Source organism: Capsicum annuum, mitochondrion (assembly GCF_002878395.1).
Source record: "Capsicum annuum cultivar Jeju mitochondrion, complete genome".
Classification (NCBI taxonomy): Eukaryota; Viridiplantae; Streptophyta; class Magnoliopsida; order Solanales; family Solanaceae; genus Capsicum; species Capsicum annuum.
In genome coordinates, this window is record NC_024624.1 from 266,387 (window position 1) to 284,396 (window position 18,010).

Sequence of the window (18,010 nt, forward strand, 5' to 3'; positions counted from 1 at the left end):
CAATTGAATCAGAAGTCAAGATATTCACACCCACGCATAAAGAATAGCCTGTGAATGCCCTCTTTTTTAGGAAGAATTTGACATTGACCAGGAATGAGAGCAGAATGAGCCTAACGACGTACCTTCAACTCGAAAGGCTAAGCCAATAAGAGAGAGCTGTCTCCTTCCGTGTGAAAGAATTGGATCTTTTCTTTTAAAGAACAATCCTTTTCCTGGAGTTTTCTTGAGATACCTCAAGATAGGACAAAAAGCCTCCCAGTGATCTTGTCTTGGATTCTGCATGAATTGACTAACCACTCCAAGAGCAAGGGTTAGATCTGGTCGGGTTACAGTCAGATAGATAAGCTTTCCAACCAAACGTCTATACCTCTCTGGATTTTCAAAGAGCAGGCCATCATCCTTACTGAATTTCAAAGTCGGATCCATAGGAGTATCCACATTGCTCCCAACAATCCAGTCTGCTCTAAAAAGTCTGTAACATACTTCCTTTGATAAAGTGATATTCCCGCCTTTGATCTTGCTACTTCAATACCCAACAAGTATCCAAGCTTTCCAAGATCCTTGGTAAAAAAGTGTTTACTAAAATACTGTTTCAGGTCAACAATTCCTGTCCTCTCACTACCTGTAATTACAATATCATCAACATAGACAGCAAGGATTAGAGATCCACTTTGGATATGACGAACAAATACTGAATGATCAACCTCAGTTTGCTTCAGCCCATATGCAGAAAGAACGTCGACTAAATTTAGCAAACCATGCCCTCTGGATTCTGTTCTAGACTTACCAATCTTGGCTAGCTTGTTTTCCTTGCGCTAAGCCCTTCTCTTATCTACAACTTTGGCGAATAGTGAAAATCATTATTCCCTCCAATCTTTATGGAATGATTTGACCCCCACTCCTAGCGTGCTAAGCCGTAGTATGTTTTTTAAGAAGATCCTTCCCAGTGTGCCAAGCCCCCTCCCAACGGTCTCAGGCCATGGTCTGGGTCAATGAACTAGTCTCGTCCCCCTAACCTAAGAGTTCTGGTTATGACCAGCCGAAAACAGGTCCTCTAGATGCCTTATAACCGTCCTTTTTGCCCATTCCCGCTTATGCGTACTTCATGGCTGATAGGCCTACAGACGCTTGAGGCCCCGGAATAGCCTTGCTTTCACGTTCCCCCTCTTTCCTTAGATCAGGTTAGCACTTATGCTGCTTCACGCAACTATATTCAATCAATTGAGTAGAGAGGGCAATTGAATCAGTCGTCATCCTTCGCTCTTGTGCTAAAGGCTCTCTTACCACAGGTCGCCATTCCATCCTTTTTCGAAAGGGTAGATGCTTTTCTCCTCGATTCATCGAGATTTCAAGTTGACATCTCGAACATAATCCTGTTGTTGGTAATGGCCTTGGCGAATGACTTGCCACGCTTTCTGGGCTTGACTCTTGTGGGATGGGATGTGCTCAGCCGCCTCCAACTCTTTCTGTGGGTCAGACAACTTCCTTAAGTCAGCAGACATCATATTGATCTCTACTGCTCCCGCAAACGGTGATGTCTCGATTCCCATTGGTCGGTCTGCTATCCGGAACAAACCTTTGTCCAAGTAATCTTGAATCAGATTCCTTCAATTTACACAATTATTTGTAGAGTGAGTCCATTTCTCGTGCCATTTACAATAACGTTTTCCTTTTCTTTCTTCTTTTTTAGGTATCTTATGTCCAGGCAGACAGGTCAAAAGCTGTTGATAACCCGGCGGCTGCTTCAGAGCTTCAGATGCCAACCAGTCGGCCGCGATCTTACCTTCTCTCTTCTCTATGAGTATGCTTACAAAAGCACTGCCAATCCCTTTGAACAAGATTCCTGCAAGCTTGGATCAGTTGTGCTTGAGGGTGATTAGAGGAAATCAAATGAATCACAGCATGCAAACAATATTCCAAATCTGTTTCAAGAATGACCTGCTTGTAACCCAAATCCCATGCCAACATAAGGCCACGGTAGATGGCCCAGAATTCAGCCACATTCTTGGTTGTACAATCCAAATTCTCAAAGAAAGCAGACACCCATCCGCATTCATTTTAACAAAAAAGACTGTAAGGGGAAACCTTCTAACAAAAATATTCGTATATTCTCGCTCATCCACGGGTTTTTCCCAAGCCAAAACCTACTCCTAAGAAGTTGCTGGATCGAAGTAGTACATTATACATCTGCCCGCCAGCAGCAGAGGCGGTTCGATTCCCCTTATACGCGATGTGGCGAAAAAGACTGATTCAACGAGATATGCCTGCATGTCGAGAGTGCGCTCCCTCTCTCTCAGCTAAGGAAAGAGATAGAGAATTCATGTACTTCGCGATTTCCTGCGGATCTATCGTATCGTTACTTCTCTCTGATTGTGATTTCCCATGTGCCGTACTATACCGCTAAGGAAAACAAACAAGAACCAGGCTAGGCTACTCCTCTTCCCCTTTCTGAATCAACTTGTCCTTGCGCTTACCACTTCTGAAAACTTGCGAGCGAGTGTCGATCGCTCCTTTGCCTGGGCAAGATCTGACGACTCCTGCCCAAAGATGGCGGGTTACGAATTCAGATTAGCTACTGCCAAAGAGGCCAGGAACGAGCTTCCGCTTTATCTAAAGAAAAAACCTCTTCCTTTCTCTCTTCCTGATCAGCGGATTCAGAGTGATCAGGTGAAGCCCCCCTTCTCGTTGTACCGAAATAGAGATCTGATTTAAACGACCAGGTACAGCATATGAGTTCGATCCATTAGGTTCTTTTTTTTTTCAGAAAAGAAACGAGAGACAAGAAAACATCTTTGATTACGATTAAAAGGAACAATCTCAAATAGACCAAGATCCAATTTCGGGTCATTTCTTGGTGAACATGATCTGCCATAATCTCTTCGATCCCTTCATTTATGTGCCAGAATAGAGAGAGATTTGGTAGGAAAGTGGAAGAGACCTTTTTGTATATGATAATCAAAGGGAGTGGGAAAGCTGCAGTAATTCTTTGGAAAAGCCCGGTTCTCTTTGTCTTCGAGCTTTCATTCCTCAATCCACTGATTCCTTCCTTCATATGCCTCCCCACCAATAGATAGAGACAAATAGGAATAACCGAACCACGTCTACAAAATGCCAGTACCATGCAGCTGCTTCAAAGCCAACGTGATGCTCCTTGGTCAGATGACCAAGATATTGGCGAATACCACATATGATCGAGAAAATAGTACCTATAATCACATGAAAACCATGAAAGCCAGTTGCTAAGAAAAAGGTAGAACCATAAATACTATCCGAAATAGTGAAGGGTGCTTGATAATATTCCATTCCTTGAAAGCCTGTGAATACTAGAGCCAGTGAAACGGTAGCTACTAAAGCGTAAACTGCTCGTTTTTCCTTCCCCGCGAGTATAGCATGATGAGCCCAAGTTACGGCAGCTCCGGATGAAAGGGGAATAAGGGTATTAAGAAAAGGGATTTCCCAAGGATCTAAAACCGCAATCCCTTTTGGGGGCCAAATACCTCCGATCTCTACCGTAGGTGCCAAAGAAGAATGAGAAGAAGCCCGAAAAAGAGCAAAAAAGAACATAACCTCCGATACGATAAACAGAATAAAACCATATCGAGGTCCTAATTGTACGACTTTGGTATGATGTCCTTCGAACGTGGATTCGCGTAGAACATCGCGCCACCATACGAACATGGTATATAGGAGAAATATGAGGCCCAAACTGAGAAGTGTTGCACCCCCTTGAAATGAGTGCATGTACATCACACCTCCTACGGTTGTTGCCAAAGCTCCGAGTGAACCCGAAATAGGCCATGGACTTGGATCTACCAAATGATAAGAATGCCTCTGAGATTCAATCATAAACCACTTTGCCTCGGTTCTATGTAAACCCCCCCTTCACCCCCACCCCCCCCCTAAAGTAGTAAAGTAAAGAAGGGCTCTTTGGGGTCTAATTTGCTTTCTATCTGACAGGACAAACAAAGAAATAGGAAGGGATGGTTCTTTCATTCCATTGATAGAAGTCTAACTAGAAAAAGACTCTCTCTATTACTTTGAGAAGAGAATCGTTGGTTTGACCGACGAACTACGTGGGAAAATAGACCTTCTTTCTTTGATTTGAAGCAAGATTTTTGGAAAGTAACAATTCCATTCAGTTCGCTTTCGGAAAACTTGCTGGTCGCGGATTAGTTCGTTCTGCGCCGCCAGCGGCCTCAACTCAAAGGCGCAGGTTGATCTCTCTGGTTGAGGCTGCATTCATTTATTCATATTCAACTTGACACGTGGGAAGGGCTTACTCTACTAGTGGCTCGGCTTGGTCTCGCTCCCTTCCCGCACTATTCCTCCCCACTAAAAAGAGCGATTGAGAATCTCGAGAACCTTTCCGAGCGTCTGTCTTCGCGGGGCGATTGGAAAAGAAAGGAGTATTTCATTCTTTTACAGCCTTCCATTCCACTATTCTGATCGAATTAATTGCTCTTCCGAACGACCAAGTCATAATGAGATTAAAAACCGATGCTTCCTTGGCCGTGTGGAACATGGATTAGCATTATGTCATTCCTACAAGTGATGACCCACCCAGGATTGCTATGTACGGACTTAGAGATCAAATATAATATGTTTCTTTCCATTCCTCGTGAGCCACTTATTTCTCCGAAACAAGAGATTAAAGTCATCTTCCTCCTTTTTCCCAAGAAGTCGACGGCGTTACACCATTGGGATACTTCGAATAAACTTGAGTACATATAGGATACACCGGTGCTAAAACCTTTTCTCAAGATATCTTCCAAACTGTTGGGGTCGTTGCTCCGGATCTTGTTCTCCCGGTGTGAAACCAGTTGGTTCCGTAGTTTTAGAATTCTGCTGATCCCAAGTACTCCATCTCCATCATTGCATATAGGAATATAGAAAGTAAAGAGGAAAAGGCATGACCAGAAGAATTGTGTGAAATAAGTGAATTTATCTAGTTGAGGCATGATTGATTGAGACAAAACGATTCCCTCAATACAGCTTAACTCCGTCAAGCCTGTAGGAGTAGTGAAGAAGTATAGAGCACTTTAGTTGGTTGTTGACCAACGGAAAGCATGGGAGTAAGAAAGATGCACAAAGTCAAAGAAGAAGGGCGGCTTCTTTGATAGATTCTGGGCTGCCCAAATCTTTTTCTATACTTTACGAAATTTGTCGACATATGGAAGTCGAACAAGGAAAAGATAGAACCTCGCCCGGCAACAGTCTCGGGTTGATTGACTGAAAGATCGGAATAGACAGTGTTTCATTTCCAGCTTGACTTCAAAGCTTCCGAACGAACTGACTGGATGATCTGGATATGGATCGAGATCGGGGTGAAGACTTCGCTCGTACAAGTAAACAGACGTTGGTGATTCCGCGGAATCAACTGTCAAATCCTTTCTGACACTATTAAAAAAGTAGAATAGGAAAGGGCCCTGAAGAAGATGATATAGAGAGTCATCCGATTCGGTCTCTTCGTTGTGGTCCATTGGGGTAAAGCGCGGGAGCAGCAATCCAGCAGAAGAACGAGGAGAGAAAGGGAGTGAAGTGCCTCCTTTCGGACCTTCGGACTGTTGGGAGGGGCATCGTCATTGTCGGTTCCGACTCAACCGTGCTATGGGAAGGTTTCGGGCGCTAGAGCGGCACTTAACACAATCTCATTCACGAACTGTCGGGTGTCGATTAAGTGCTTGGCGGGCACTACATGGCTCGTAACTCGGAGAGCAGGAGTCAAGCTAGGGTTACGTACCTAAGACACTCCTCGACTACTTTGGAGTGACGGACAGACAGGCTACGGGAGCGTAACCTCGCACCTCCTTTATACCTGCGCGCCTGGATTCGAGAGCCATCGTGTCAGAGCTCATAACTCAGCTTAGGCGGTATCCCTTCTATCTATATGATATGTTTCCTTGCCTGGCGCACTAACTTTTTCTATAAAATACAAGTTTCTATATAAGATTGCTGCTTCTTCGAACTTCTATACGCAACTAGCATAGCGTGAATCTAATCTAGCCTATAATCGAATCGAACTCAGTTCTCTTAATAAGATATTTCTGGTTAGCCTCTCAAAGAGCTTAGTCTATGACTTATATATATATCACACGAAGCCTCCCTACTTTATACCGGATACCCGCGGATTTCTCAATACAAATACCAAGATAGACGAGAGAAGGCTAGCCGTCCTTATCTTTCTTTTTTACGCTTTCTTCTCTTATGAGATTTAGAGGTTCTGGCAGCGGTGTGAAACTATACGAGAACGAGGACTGAATGAAATGCCACAGCTTCAGTTCTGACTCCTTCCTCTCCTTCGGCAGTGAATTCGGGAAAAGACCAATCAATCTATTCGATTTCCCATCAAGCGGTCACCCGCTGAACGTTCTACTTCCTATATCTATTATAGTAGAGTTAGCCCGTCTTTGCCGACAGGTGATTCGGCAAGCGATGAGGCCCATCTTAAAGGGGTGGGTCACTCTCCTTTCTTTAAAGGGATGGATTTCATTCACACGGCCAGAAAGCGGTATGCTTGCGAAGACCCTTTCTTTAAAGGTGTCCCTGCTGCACTCTAAGGATGGCATATGATTAACTAGCGCAGGAGAGAGAGTTAGCCTTGGCTTTGTCATTTCCTCGCTCAATCTCATATCAGTCAGTCTACTTGCCCGAAGCTACTGCCTTAGCAGAAGTGAACCGAGGGAAAGCTATCATAACGGACTAGTTCTCTTATCCGTTAGGGGAGTCTGGGGTATTTAGAATATGTATTCAGAAGAGGTTGAATAGCCGGAATGAGAGGTCGATGGCCTTCTTTCTATTCGAATTTGAACCCGAAGTAGGATTCGAACCTACCTTTATTCAGATAAACTGATCGCTCTACCAACTAGCCTTCCGGGTGGGCTTAAGACACTGATTTGCTAGATCTATATACAACCTTCTTGTATCATGGGTTTGAATCCCATAAGAGCTACATAACCATGTAGCGTTGGGCTTAACCGAGACCAGATTGGAAGAAATATGGAGGTCTACGTTGACGACATGCTTATTAAAAGCAGAGAGGTTCCGGACCTAGTGGCAAACCTAAAAGAGACCTTGGACACCCGGGGCAGACTGAAGTCACTAATAGGACTATCCCGCAAGGTCTCAAGACCAGACTTGGGAAAGCTAAAGGGTGCTTTGACGAGGGGATCACACTCTCGATAATACCCATACTACCACAGGAAAAACCGCTACAGCAGCTTACCTATTTTAATAGCTTAAACCGATTCCGAAAGGGAGGCAGAGGTTTCTTTTTATCAAGGCGCTCGAAAGCTCAAAGTTTTTCCTCAGAAGACAGAAGGGCAGTACCCTTTTTCTACTATCCCAGTAGGCGAAGAGGTATGAAATACCAGTGTCAGCAGAAAGGAAGGCATTTACAGCGGGGAGGACAGCATCAAAGTATGAAAGTTCCGACTTAGATCAAAGAAGGTGTTACGGGTCGGCCTCGGGAAGTCGAGCAAAAAACTTTCTTTCCCGTTAAGATTGGACTGCTCTTGGGCTTAGTCCATCTTCAACTCATAGCATGAAAGTGAAAGTCTCAATCCCAGTTCCATATTAAGAAAGTAGACGGACAGAACTACTAGACCTTGTTAGGAGCCCTTAGGATTGGTCCTCTTCTAGTCGAGGAAAAATCCCTCTGAAGCTCTTATAGGGGACATCCTTTCTAATACGCCTTTCCCGGACAAGGATTTTCTTTATGATTTTCTTGCCCTTGCCTCCTCTTCCCCATAAGCCTCATCTGCACCTGAAGAAGAGTAATCATTTGCCGAATCTACATCAGCCGAAGCCTTTGCTTTCTCTCTTCCCTCTTTCTTCGCTAACCTCTATTCCGTTGAATGCTATTAAGTCTGGGATCGAGCCCAACTATTTTAGTTATAGCTTTCTTCCAACAGCAGATTCATTCGCAAGAACCGATGCCGTACTTCTTCAGTGGAATGCTCCGTAATCTAACTAACTATCTTGATTAACAACACTGTATTCTTTTCTTTCGAATCAAGCTCCCTATTCTACTTTGATTTTTTCAGTCCTTCCGAAAGAAAGATAGCAAGAGGCTAAGTCAGTCACTTGCGCCTGGGCTTTGTTTTTCGGGTAAAGGTTCTACGGTGAAGAGCCCGGTCAAGGCTACCCTATTAAAGAGAACATTCGGGACCTATGGTAATCTCGTCCTTAGTTGCCGAATCTAATTACGGTTTAAATCCGACGGATCCACCGTAATTTGCAGGTCAAATGAGGCCTCGACGGAGATGATGGATGGGAACTCCTACTCTGACTATAGTTGCGATCTCTAAGCGGGATTTTCAGTCATCTATCCCTTTTCTTTCCCTAGCGAGTGAAGAAGGAGTGGATGTTTTGAACGAGTGTTGAGCGAGTGAAGTGCCCCATAAAGAAGGGCGAGCTATATGTATAAATTCCGTGAGCAGCGATTTCACTTCAGGTTCCAAGTGCATCCAGCAGGAATTGAACCTACGAATTCGCCATAGTATAATCGATTGAGGTGGGAATAAAGAGAATATTCCCTTGCATGCGGATCTTAAAGTCGTGGATCTCCTGATGGCCGGTAGCTGCTTTCTGCTCTCCTTATTAGTGCATTAGTGCCAACTCCGCTAGGTATAGGTAGGGAGTATTCTACAAGGCGCATTACTGGTCGATGACCTTATTTTGGAAGCAGTCGAGATGCGGGAACCCTTCCTTGCATTCTTTTATTGTATTCGTTGAACTATGTTCAATAACCTAGATACGTATCTGAGCAGTTTCATTCACCGAAGATGTCACTTTAGCCGAATCAAGCAAAAAGGAAACGAAGAGGGCATCTGCCTATTTAGGGTTGTGGAGAGCCCACTTGATCTTTTTGTGGCTTTGCCGAAGTTATTGCTTTTTTAGTCATTTCAGTATGTTGATAGAGAGCTACTCGCCAGTGAATGTGAATAGAAGAATAGTAGCATGCATCCCTGCGAGGATCCTTTAGTTCTGAGCGATTGCTTGTTTTAGTCCATACAACGCCTTCCTGAGTCGACTAACTAGATGTGAAGAAACTGATCGCCCTGGCGAAGGTGGCATGTAAATCCCCTCATGTAGTTTTTCAATTCAGAAAAAGATTCCCGGAACGAAGGCTACTTTCTTTCCCTTTCAATCAGAGCCCGTACAAAAGTAACCTTTTACAGTGGGGCAAAAGTATTCTCAGATCGATACCGACGAGTGAGTCTGAATATCCCTCAATAGTGGTCTTTCGAGGTTTGGAACCCCTCTCTATCTGATATGGTAATGAACGACGTCTTCTGCAAGACTGGAAATTCCTCAGATATGGCCTGCTGACACTGAGGGATCCTTGCTGCCTCACTATCATTTTGCGGCTTCAAAGAAGAATGAACAATGGAAAGAAAAGCACTATGCTGGGTCAGACACAAACCATAGGGGTGTCACAAATAAGAACAAGGTACCTCAGGCAAGGACGAAAGGAAAAGGGGCTCGGGCGACGGATCAATAGTCGACTCCGGGTGGGTAGCAGTGGAGTCAAGAAGCCTGTCGACGAACATGAATCAGTTCGTTGGGGATAAGAGTTTTCTTCGTTTCGTCTTATCGAACGAGTACAAAAAGCAGAGAATGAAGCATTGGCCCGAGAAAGAATAAGCGATATGGCAGATAGACCCCCAACATTTCCTCGATCTAATGCCCCTTTTACGAGTAGAGTCGATTCAGATTAGGAGAGGGAAAAAACCTGAGCTCTATGATTTCGAAAAGGGGAAAGCATACTCCATGGACTCCTTCCAAGACTGATAGAGCGTAATTGACCCCTTTACTTTACCTACGTCATTTCCTACTCAATCATATAACTAGACTTTTAGTAAAGTACAGACGGAAAATGCAGAAATTGATGAACTTCATCAAGGAGTAGAGTTGGGGTAGATACACAAATCACCTTAAATCTAAGAAGCCGAGTCGGTGGGTTGGTCCGGGTGGAGAGAAAAAACAAACGAATTGAACTTCAAATCTTTTCTGGAGATATCCATTTTCCCGGAGAGACAGATAAGATATCCAGACATACCGGCGTTTTGATACCATCAGGAACAGGAAAAAGAAATTCCAAGGAATCCAAAAAAGTGCAAAATTGGGTCTATGTCCAACGGATTACACCTAGTAAGAAAAGGTTTTTTGTTTTAGTTCGACCTGTCGTCACATATGAAATAACGGACGGTATAAATTTAGCAACCCTTTTTCCACCGGATCCATTGCAGGAAAGGGATAATGTGCAACTTCGAATTGTCAATTATATCCTTTATGGAAATGGCAAACCGATTCGAGGAATTTCTGACACAAGTATTCAATTAGTTCGGACTTGTTTAGTATTGAATTGGAACCAAGACAAAAAAAGTTCTTCTTGCGAAGAAGCCCGTGCTTCTTTTGTTGAAATAAGCACAAATGGTTTGATTCGACATTTCCTAAGAATTAACTTAGTGAAATCCCCTATTTCGTATATCGGAAAAAGGAATGATCCGTCGGGGTCAGAATTGCTCTCTGATAATGGATCAGATTGTACCAATATCAACCCCTTTTCTTCCATTTATTCCTATTCCAAGGCAAAAATTCAACAATCTCTTAACCAACCTCAAGGAACTATTCATACGTTGTTGAATAGAAATAAGGAATGTCAGTCGTTGATAATTTTGTCAGCAGCCAATTGTTCTCGAATGGGGCCATTCAAGGATGTAAAATATCACAGTGTGATAAAAGAATCAATTAAAAAAGATCCCCTAATTCCAATTAGGAATTCGTTGGGCCCTTTAGGAACATGCCTTCCAATTGAGAATTTTTATTCATCTTACCATTTAATAACTCATAATCAGATCTTAGTAACTAACTATTTGCAACTTGAAAATTTAAACCAGACCTTTCAAGTGATTAAATTTAAATATTATTTAATGGATGAAAATGGAAAAATTTTTAATCCCGATCCATGTCGTAACATTATTTTAAATCCATTCAATTTGAATTGGTCGTTTCTCCATCACAATTATTGTGAAGAGACATCTAAAATAATTAGTCTTGGACAGTTTATTTGTGAAAATGTATGTATAGCCAAAAATGGACCGCCCCTCAAATCGGGTCAAGTTATACTTGTTCAAGTTGACTCGATAGTGATACGATCAGCTAAGCCTTATTTGGCCACCCCCGGAGCAACCGTTCATGGCCATTATGGCGAAACCCTTTACGAAGGAGATACATTAGTTACATTTATATATGAAAAATCGAGATCTGGTGATATAACACAGGGTCTTCCAAAAGTAGAACAGGTGTTAGAAGTGCGTTCGATTGATTCAATATCCATGAATCTAGAAAAGAGGGTTGAGGGTTGGAACAAATGTATAACAAGAATTCTTGGAATTCCTTGGGGATTCTTGATTGGTGCTGAGCTAACTATAGCGCAAAGCCGAATCTCTTTGGTTAATAAAATCCAACAGGTTTATCGCTCCCAGGGGGTGCAGATTCATAATAGGCATATAGAAATTATTGTACGTCAAATAACATCAAAAGTGTTGGTTTCAGAAGATGGACTGTCTAATGTTTTTTCACCCGGAGAACTTATTGGATTGTTGCGAGCAGAACGAATGGGTCGCGCTTTGGAAGAGGCGATCTGTTACCGAGTCGTCTTATTGGGAATAACAAGAGCATCTCTCAATACTCAAAGTTTCATATCTGAAGCGAGTTTTCAAGAAACTGCTCGAGTTTTAGCAAAAGCGGCTCTCCGGGGTCGTATCGATTGGTTGAAAGGCCTGAAAGAGAACGTTGTTTTGGGGGGGGTGATACCCGTTGGTACCGGATTCAAGGGATTAGTGCACCCTTCAAAACAACATAACAACATTCCTTTGGAAACAAAAAAAAAGAATAGGGAAAAGCCGGCTATCGGAATCGAACCGATGACTTTCTTAGCCGGGCGAACTGATCAACTTGCATGTGTTAAGCATACGACTGAAGTAGCATGATTAGACCTTCTTATCACTTTTTCGACTAGCTATAAACTTCAACCCCCCTTCTCTTACAACGATGGAGAAATAAGTAAGCAAGACTTTCTACCCTGCTTTTCTTTTCTGAAAAAATGGCGAATTACACCGAATTTTGCCTTCAACCAAGCCTTTCCGTTCCGAAATCGAGAAAGATCACTCTGAAAAGTAAGCCTTTTCTTATTATACGATATCTTCGCCATGGATGATAGAATTCCTCCTGGAAGCGAAGGCAGGAGCAAAGCCTATTGATTCACCAGTTTGCTAACCTACTTGTCGGCTACCCGCACTCTGTAACCAGAATAGGGCTCTGGACTTAAAACCACCCGCTTTTAGAAGTCTGGAAGGCGGCGCCTAAACTAGTCGGACTTGCTTGAATCGATAGGCTTACCGGACTTCTCTGTCTATTCAATTTATTTTGTTGCAGACTCTTCCCCACGCCTATTTCTTCCCCCGGCCCTGTAGTGGAGCTTGCCCCCCGCCCTAGGCCTATTGAGATCTTTCCCTGTGCAGGTAAATTTGGGCTCAGGAGGGGAATACCCGGTTCATCGGAACTTCAACCAGAAGAGGTAGGCTCGGGTTCCTGGTATAGGTATAAGAAAGCCAGTAGAGCTAAATAGAGGTAGACTGTACTTCTATGCGTACTGAGCTGAGGTCCTCCCCGCAGGGATAAACTATCTTTGCCATACTTCCTTGATAGGTGAGACTTCCACGAAAGAAAGCACGGATAAGAATAATCGTCAGTATGCAAGGACTGAGGAGCGAAGTAACTCGACTGAAAGGAGAGGAGCGTTCAGCCACTTGACTGGTTGGAGAGGGACAATGTAGTGTATTTCTCGAACGAAACGAGTTCCTTGTGATGTGTTGAATCTTCAATGAACTTCCATCAGCACTTCAGATTGATCTTGAGGAAGAACGTCTCGTGGATCTCTCCTTGCTTGTTAGAGAACCTTGGAGAATACTATGTAGTTGATCCCTTCTTGTGATCGATTTTAGCACTAGCATGGTTCGCTTCGGCCGTGTCATTAGCGTCAATGATGATCTTTCCGTCTCTCACCAACGTCATGATCTTCTCCTTTAAGACGAAGCATCTTGCTGTAGGGTGACTGACGATGCGGTGATATTTGCAATACTTGGGATCATCGACTTTGTTGGCTTCATCAGGTCGCTTTGACTCTGGAAGGTCAATGACTTTCTTGGCCAGCAACTCGTCGAGAATCGCGGGGACGTCAGAATCAGGGAAAGGATAGGCCTTCGCTTCTAACTCCTTCAAAGTTGGCTGGCTTTTCTCTTCTCTCGGCCGCGGACTTGGAGCTTTTTCTTTCAACTTTTGCTTAGTGGGGGCCTTTACAGAAGTTGCTCCCACCGCCATGGATTCTTTAGTTTGGTATTTTGACGGTTGATTGAATTCTTTAGCTTCCTTCCTCGGATCGAAAACAGGTGAAGTCTTTCCGTGGCTTGCAATACTCAACTCCATGTCATGAGCTCGTGTCGCCAATTCTTCGAAAGTGCGTGGCTTGATTCCTTGGAGGATATACACAAGACCCCAATGCATTCCTTGGGTGCACATCTCGACGGCAGAAGTTTCTGAGAGGCGATCCTTGCAATCTAAACTTAATGCTCGCCACCGATTGATGAAGTCCACTACTGGTTCATCTTTCCTTTGCTTGGTGTTCGTCAACTCCATCATACTCACTGTACGACGAGTGCTGTAAAAACGGTTAAGGAATTCACCTTCAAGTTGCTCCCAACTATCGATTGACTCAGGCTCTAAATCTTTTTTTTTTCTCGAAAATCCAAAACTAGTGATCTCGTCTTGCTTGCTGGGAGAGAGGAAGCTTCCGGACCATCTTTTCCAGCCAGATAGCGAGCGATCACTCAGCAATGAACACTAACTGAAAGCGGCCGGGAATGAGTACCTATCCCTTACGGGAATCGAACCCGTGTCTTCGACATGAAAAGACGATGTCCTAACCACTGGACGAAAGGGACCAAAAAGCCATTCTTCATATACCTCAGCTCCGAGAATAGAAGTGGTTCGTTTTCTTTCTATACGCAATTCGACGATTTCGTTTGTGTTCATGTTGGCGATTTCTGATGTGAATTCGGCGGGTCGTCCCCCCTTCCTACGGGTTCCCCCACCGACCCAGTGACACACCAACCACGCCCCTTCTCTTTCTCCGATCATAAAGCCCCCTGATCCCTTTATTTGTCTTTCATCCCCCCTGAATAAGTAAGACCCCGCTCTTTCGAATTCAAAAAAAAGAGGGATGTTATTCGTTTGAAGTGGCGAAGGCCTATGCTACAGTAAGCAAAAAAGTAGGTTGAGGTTACGAAGTCACTTAGTCGAACTAGAAAACTCTAAAGAAAGGGAGGCTAAGGTTACGAAGTAAGGTCAGCTGGTTAAGGAAAGCTCAGGTTATGAAATCGCTTAGCCGTTAATTAATTGAAAAATGAAAGTAGTAGTGAGGCGTCGGTACGGAGTTGCGTCAGCTGTGGATATAGACTAGGCTAAGGGACGGACTTCATCTCTTCTATTTTCTTCACTTACACCTTACACTTCAGCTGAGTCTAACGAGGCTCAGGTGCGGAGCCTTCCACTGTGGACCGAGACTACGCAAAGGTAGAACACCATGGAAACTTCGCTGACTTTATCATCAACCTTGATTTCGCTACGCTCAATAAGAACCCGGAATAGCGGAAATAGGTTCGTGTTCCGCTTCCAAAGTCAGTCGTCTGCAGTTCACACTTGGGCAAAGACGACTCTCCAGTGGTTCCATTCCTTCTTACTGTACTTCTGGGTCAACCCAACCCGAATGGGAAGAAGAGGGTCAGCCAAACTGCGGTCCACTTTGTACGTTTGCTGAGCAGACCACTCAGGCATTTTAGAAAAGGGAAGGGAACTTCTCACCCCGAGGGAGGCGGGAAGCTACCGCTTCTAGAATGGAAGCTTCTCCTTTACTTTTTTAGAGCGTATCGCTATTTTGAAATAAAAAAAGGTTTATGGATGAAGTAATCGGAATGACAAGTGGTTACGGTTGCGGAAAGCGGAGAAAGTCGGGAACCGTCGGTTACCTTTTGAATCAAAGTAGCGACAAGCCGAGTATTACGACTACAGGGGGAGAAGCAAAGCTTCGTAGACAGCTTCGCTTCCTCCTCGCTTCTTTCCTGGCTTTTCGCTCCTCTCCAACCAGTCAAGTGGCCCTTGGGCCACCTCTGGCGCGCCCTAGCCGAGCGGTCCTCGCCTGCACAAGCAAGCAGATTAGCTCCCTCATTCTCTTATTGTGCCGGCAGGCCTGGGCGAACGAGGTAGGGTTAGATTAGATGGAGGAGGACTGCGAACGTCCGTCCCATGAAGCGCCAGGGAACCATGCATTCCTCCCGGGCTGGGCTCTCGCGTGTCCGGGATCCGATCAGATCTACCAGCGACCGGTTTACGGAACAAGGAGTTAAGCAAGGGCCAGGAGATTGATAAAAGAACCTGGCCGAAGTCAGTCTTGTGTTCAATTCCGCGGTTGGAAGGATTTCTTTCTGCCATCTGTCTTTCCCTTCTCTCTCTTCTCTTAGCAAAGGTAGGTTCAAGTCAAACTTTTGGCTTGCGGGCTCAGGGACTGCAGTCAGCTGCTTCCCTTGTAGTCGTCAGCTCGTTCTTGACAGATCCGATCGGGTGTTCATAATCTGGAGTAAAAGGATTCGAACCTTTGCATGCCGGTACCAAAAACCGATGCCTTACCACTTGGCTATACTCCATAGGCCTGTTTTGGACGGTAGGAACGGGGAGAGGGGGAAGGGAGAAGCAGGGCTCGAAGAACGAGCCGAGCCGTGCAAGGACGCGGGGATATAGCAAGTAAGCAGCAAGGTTCTCCCCTTAGGACCGACTACAACAAGCTCGCGACTCTAATAGAAAGAAAGGGTAAGCTCTCTGCTCTATTTGCTTGCAATGCTATGCCTATCAAAGTTGGCGAAGGCTTCTGTAACCTTAGACTCGTTACGCTGTTCGACCGAACTCGTTGGCTCCGCGTCCACCGAAAGTCGGTAACCTTCGTCACCGTCAGCATTTGGTACTCTCTCGATAGCTTCAATAGTTCACTGAAAGCCTTTGGTGTAATAAACCGCAAGCCCTTCAGAAAGAAAGACATAATAGAATAATGAATGTTTTAATAAACAAACATAATTCAAAAAAGGGTTAAGAACTATTGACTGTAAACCATAGCAGTTACAGTCACTCAATGGAGATGTTCGCCTTTGTTTGGAATGAAGATGGATGAACAGGCACTTGAGCCTGGAACTGATGAAATTCGGGGAAAACATGGAAGCGGTCACTATACTGGGGGGGCAAGACATGACCGCGACTTAAGAAAAAAGTACCCTTGAAAAGACTAAAGGAACGGGGGAATGACTACCTGTAATAAAGCACAGGCTAATACGAGCCGACCAGAAGAAGCAAGGCTTAGATTACCAGATCCTGGACACAATCTTCCTAGAGATGGAGAGCCACTTGACTGGTTGGAGAGGACCACCAGCTAGCGGATCAGAAAGATTTGTATGGAATGTCCTACTCCTGCCTGAGCTTTCCGATCAACCAATCCCCTATTTCAGGGACATCTGTGTTAGGTAGGCCCAGGGATCACTGATTAGTCGAATGAGCCCATCTCTCTGGCCTATCATTTGTTGGTCGATCCGGCTGGCGGCTCCTGCATCTCCTGCCTCTCTATGGGGGCCCCTTTTTTTATACTAGTTTGCTGCTAGGAGTCCCTAGAGTCGAATTAATAATCAATAGAAGTCCCAATAGAAGTTGACTGACCTGGCTCTTCAATCGACGATCTACTGCTCCCTCAACATAGCAGATGCCCATGCTTTGATTCGAAAGCCCTAGCCATCCCCAGGTATTCAGTGTCTGGTTCGATAGGACCAGGAAGAGAGGACTCTTTTTTTTCCTCCTCCCTTCAGTCCAGTTTGAACCCGTCCCAACAACGAACACCTTCCTACTGCAAGGTGAGGCTCTGCCCTTCCCCTAGAATCCACTCCGGGTCGGAGGAGCAACTAGTCAAACTTCTTGAGCAGCCGAGATATTGAACAACGAACATTTGAAACAATTCCTTGCCTCACCCTGAGATGAGAGGGAAGGTCGATTTGACTCGAATCCTGGACCTGATCTTGAATCCTACACCGGTTAATGATGCGATGGGGGAAGTTTTTCTTTTTTCATCAATGCTGGCCCAGTCGAGGCTCGTCCATGCCCAATCCCGATGGGCCTTCGATTTGCCCCTACCCTAGCTCTATAATCCACCCGTCTTCCCCAGTCCCTGAAAGCCCTCCGGGGGCCTAGCCCTCTTTCTCCACTCGAGTCTGAAGTTCAGCGGCTTTCATCGTTGACGAACACCTGCGCTAATAAGACAAAGAAATGGAGAGTCTATGCCTTGAATGAATCAGTAACAACGGATTAGTGGAATGAGGGATCAAGAGACGGATAGGGAGGGAATGGCCTATCAATCATTGGTTGACCTTCCCTTGAACCAGTCACGGAGCTCTCAACTGAGTTGTTTAGGTTCTGGAATTGGGGCTTTCGATTCGAAAAAATGTGGTGCGGGTTCATCTCTCTCGACCAGTTCAGGTGAGAGGGAGGATGTAATTCAGCTCGAACGAAGTGAGAGGGCTGAAAGGGAAGCTCGACCTACAGGGAGAGGGAGGATGTAATTCAGCTCGAACGAAGTGAGAGGGCTGAAAGGGAAGCTCGACCTACAGGGAGAGGGAGGGTGATCGAGGGGACCCAGACTTTCGATCTCTTCTCTATGGCGGGAGGTTTCTTTCGTATCAAGAGTGTGTTGGGGAGGCCAGGGAAGATGGATTGGATCGAGAGGCGATGCTTATGCCTCTTCTTTCTCGATAGGATTCCCATCATTTTCAGTCTACGGCGAAGGAGACAAGGGCGAGGCACCGAACATGTTCTACCCTCAACCTCCATCCGTCATTAGTAATCTCAATTCGCTTTTCCT

General features: G+C 44.8%; 12 protein-coding genes and 2 non-coding genes across 14 annotated transcripts; 5 read left to right on the plus strand and 9 right to left on the minus strand.

Moving 5' to 3' along the window:
- Nucleotides 1-66: 66 nt before the first annotated feature.
- On the minus strand, nucleotides 67-426 carry orf119 (hypothetical protein). Its single transcript has one exon. It carries the CDS (start codon nucleotides 424-426, stop codon nucleotides 67-69), a length of 360 nt encoding a protein of 119 aa, YP_009049732.1.
- A 1,371-nt stretch (nucleotides 427-1,797) lies between these two features.
- On the plus strand, nucleotides 1,798-2,154 carry orf118 (hypothetical protein). Its single transcript has one exon. The coding sequence runs from the start codon at nucleotides 1,798-1,800 to the stop codon at nucleotides 2,152-2,154; it is 357 nt and encodes a 118-aa protein (YP_009049733.1).
- A 228-nt stretch (nucleotides 2,155-2,382) lies between these two features.
- On the plus strand, nucleotides 2,383-2,712 carry orf109c (hypothetical protein). Its single transcript has one exon. The coding sequence runs from the start codon at nucleotides 2,383-2,385 to the stop codon at nucleotides 2,710-2,712; it is 330 nt and encodes a 109-aa protein (YP_009049734.1).
- Nucleotides 2,713-2,743: 31 nt separating this feature from the next.
- sdh4 (succinate dehydrogenase subunit 4) lies at nucleotides 2,744-3,121 on the minus strand. The gene has a single exon. The coding sequence runs from the start codon at nucleotides 3,119-3,121 to the stop codon at nucleotides 2,744-2,746; it is 378 nt and encodes a 125-aa protein (YP_009049735.1).
- Nucleotides 3,049-3,846, minus strand: cox3 (cytochrome oxidase subunit 3). The gene has a single exon. It carries the CDS (start codon nucleotides 3,844-3,846, stop codon nucleotides 3,049-3,051), a length of 798 nt encoding a protein of 265 aa, YP_009049736.1.
- orf119 (hypothetical protein) lies at nucleotides 3,440-3,799 on the minus strand. Its single transcript has one exon. It carries the CDS (start codon nucleotides 3,797-3,799, stop codon nucleotides 3,440-3,442), a length of 360 nt encoding a protein of 119 aa, YP_009049737.1.
- Nucleotides 3,847-4,487: 641 nt separating the features above from the next.
- Nucleotides 4,488-4,958, minus strand: orfB (hypothetical protein). The gene has a single exon. It carries the CDS (start codon nucleotides 4,956-4,958, stop codon nucleotides 4,488-4,490), a length of 471 nt encoding a protein of 156 aa, YP_009049738.1.
- Nucleotides 4,959-5,144: 186 nt separating this feature from the next.
- On the minus strand, nucleotides 5,145-5,480 carry orf111b (hypothetical protein). Its single transcript has one exon. The coding sequence runs from the start codon at nucleotides 5,478-5,480 to the stop codon at nucleotides 5,145-5,147; it is 336 nt and encodes a 111-aa protein (YP_009049739.1).
- Nucleotides 5,481-6,258: 778 nt separating this feature from the next.
- On the plus strand, nucleotides 6,259-6,570 carry orf103b (hypothetical protein). Its single transcript has one exon. It carries the CDS (start codon nucleotides 6,259-6,261, stop codon nucleotides 6,568-6,570), a length of 312 nt encoding a protein of 103 aa, YP_009049740.1.
- A 4,133-nt stretch (nucleotides 6,571-10,703) lies between these two features.
- Nucleotides 10,704-11,996, plus strand: orf430 (hypothetical protein). Its single transcript has one exon. It carries the CDS (start codon nucleotides 10,704-10,706, stop codon nucleotides 11,994-11,996), a length of 1,293 nt encoding a protein of 430 aa, YP_009049741.1.
- A 979-nt stretch (nucleotides 11,997-12,975) lies between these two features.
- Nucleotides 12,976-13,704, minus strand: orf242 (hypothetical protein). The gene has a single exon. It carries the CDS (start codon nucleotides 13,702-13,704, stop codon nucleotides 12,976-12,978), a length of 729 nt encoding a protein of 242 aa, YP_009049742.1.
- A 230-nt stretch (nucleotides 13,705-13,934) lies between these two features.
- trnE(TTC) lies at nucleotides 13,935-14,006 on the minus strand. Its single transcript has one exon. It is a non-coding gene; the product is annotated as a tRNA-Glu (tRNA).
- Nucleotides 14,007-15,017: 1,011 nt separating this feature from the next.
- On the plus strand, nucleotides 15,018-15,338 carry orf106b (hypothetical protein). The gene has a single exon. The coding sequence runs from the start codon at nucleotides 15,018-15,020 to the stop codon at nucleotides 15,336-15,338; it is 321 nt and encodes a 106-aa protein (YP_009049743.1).
- Nucleotides 15,339-15,692: 354 nt separating this feature from the next.
- On the minus strand, nucleotides 15,693-15,764 carry trnQ(TTG). Its single transcript has one exon. It is a non-coding gene; the product is annotated as a tRNA-Gln (tRNA).
- Nucleotides 15,765-18,010: the final 2,246 nt, after the last annotated feature.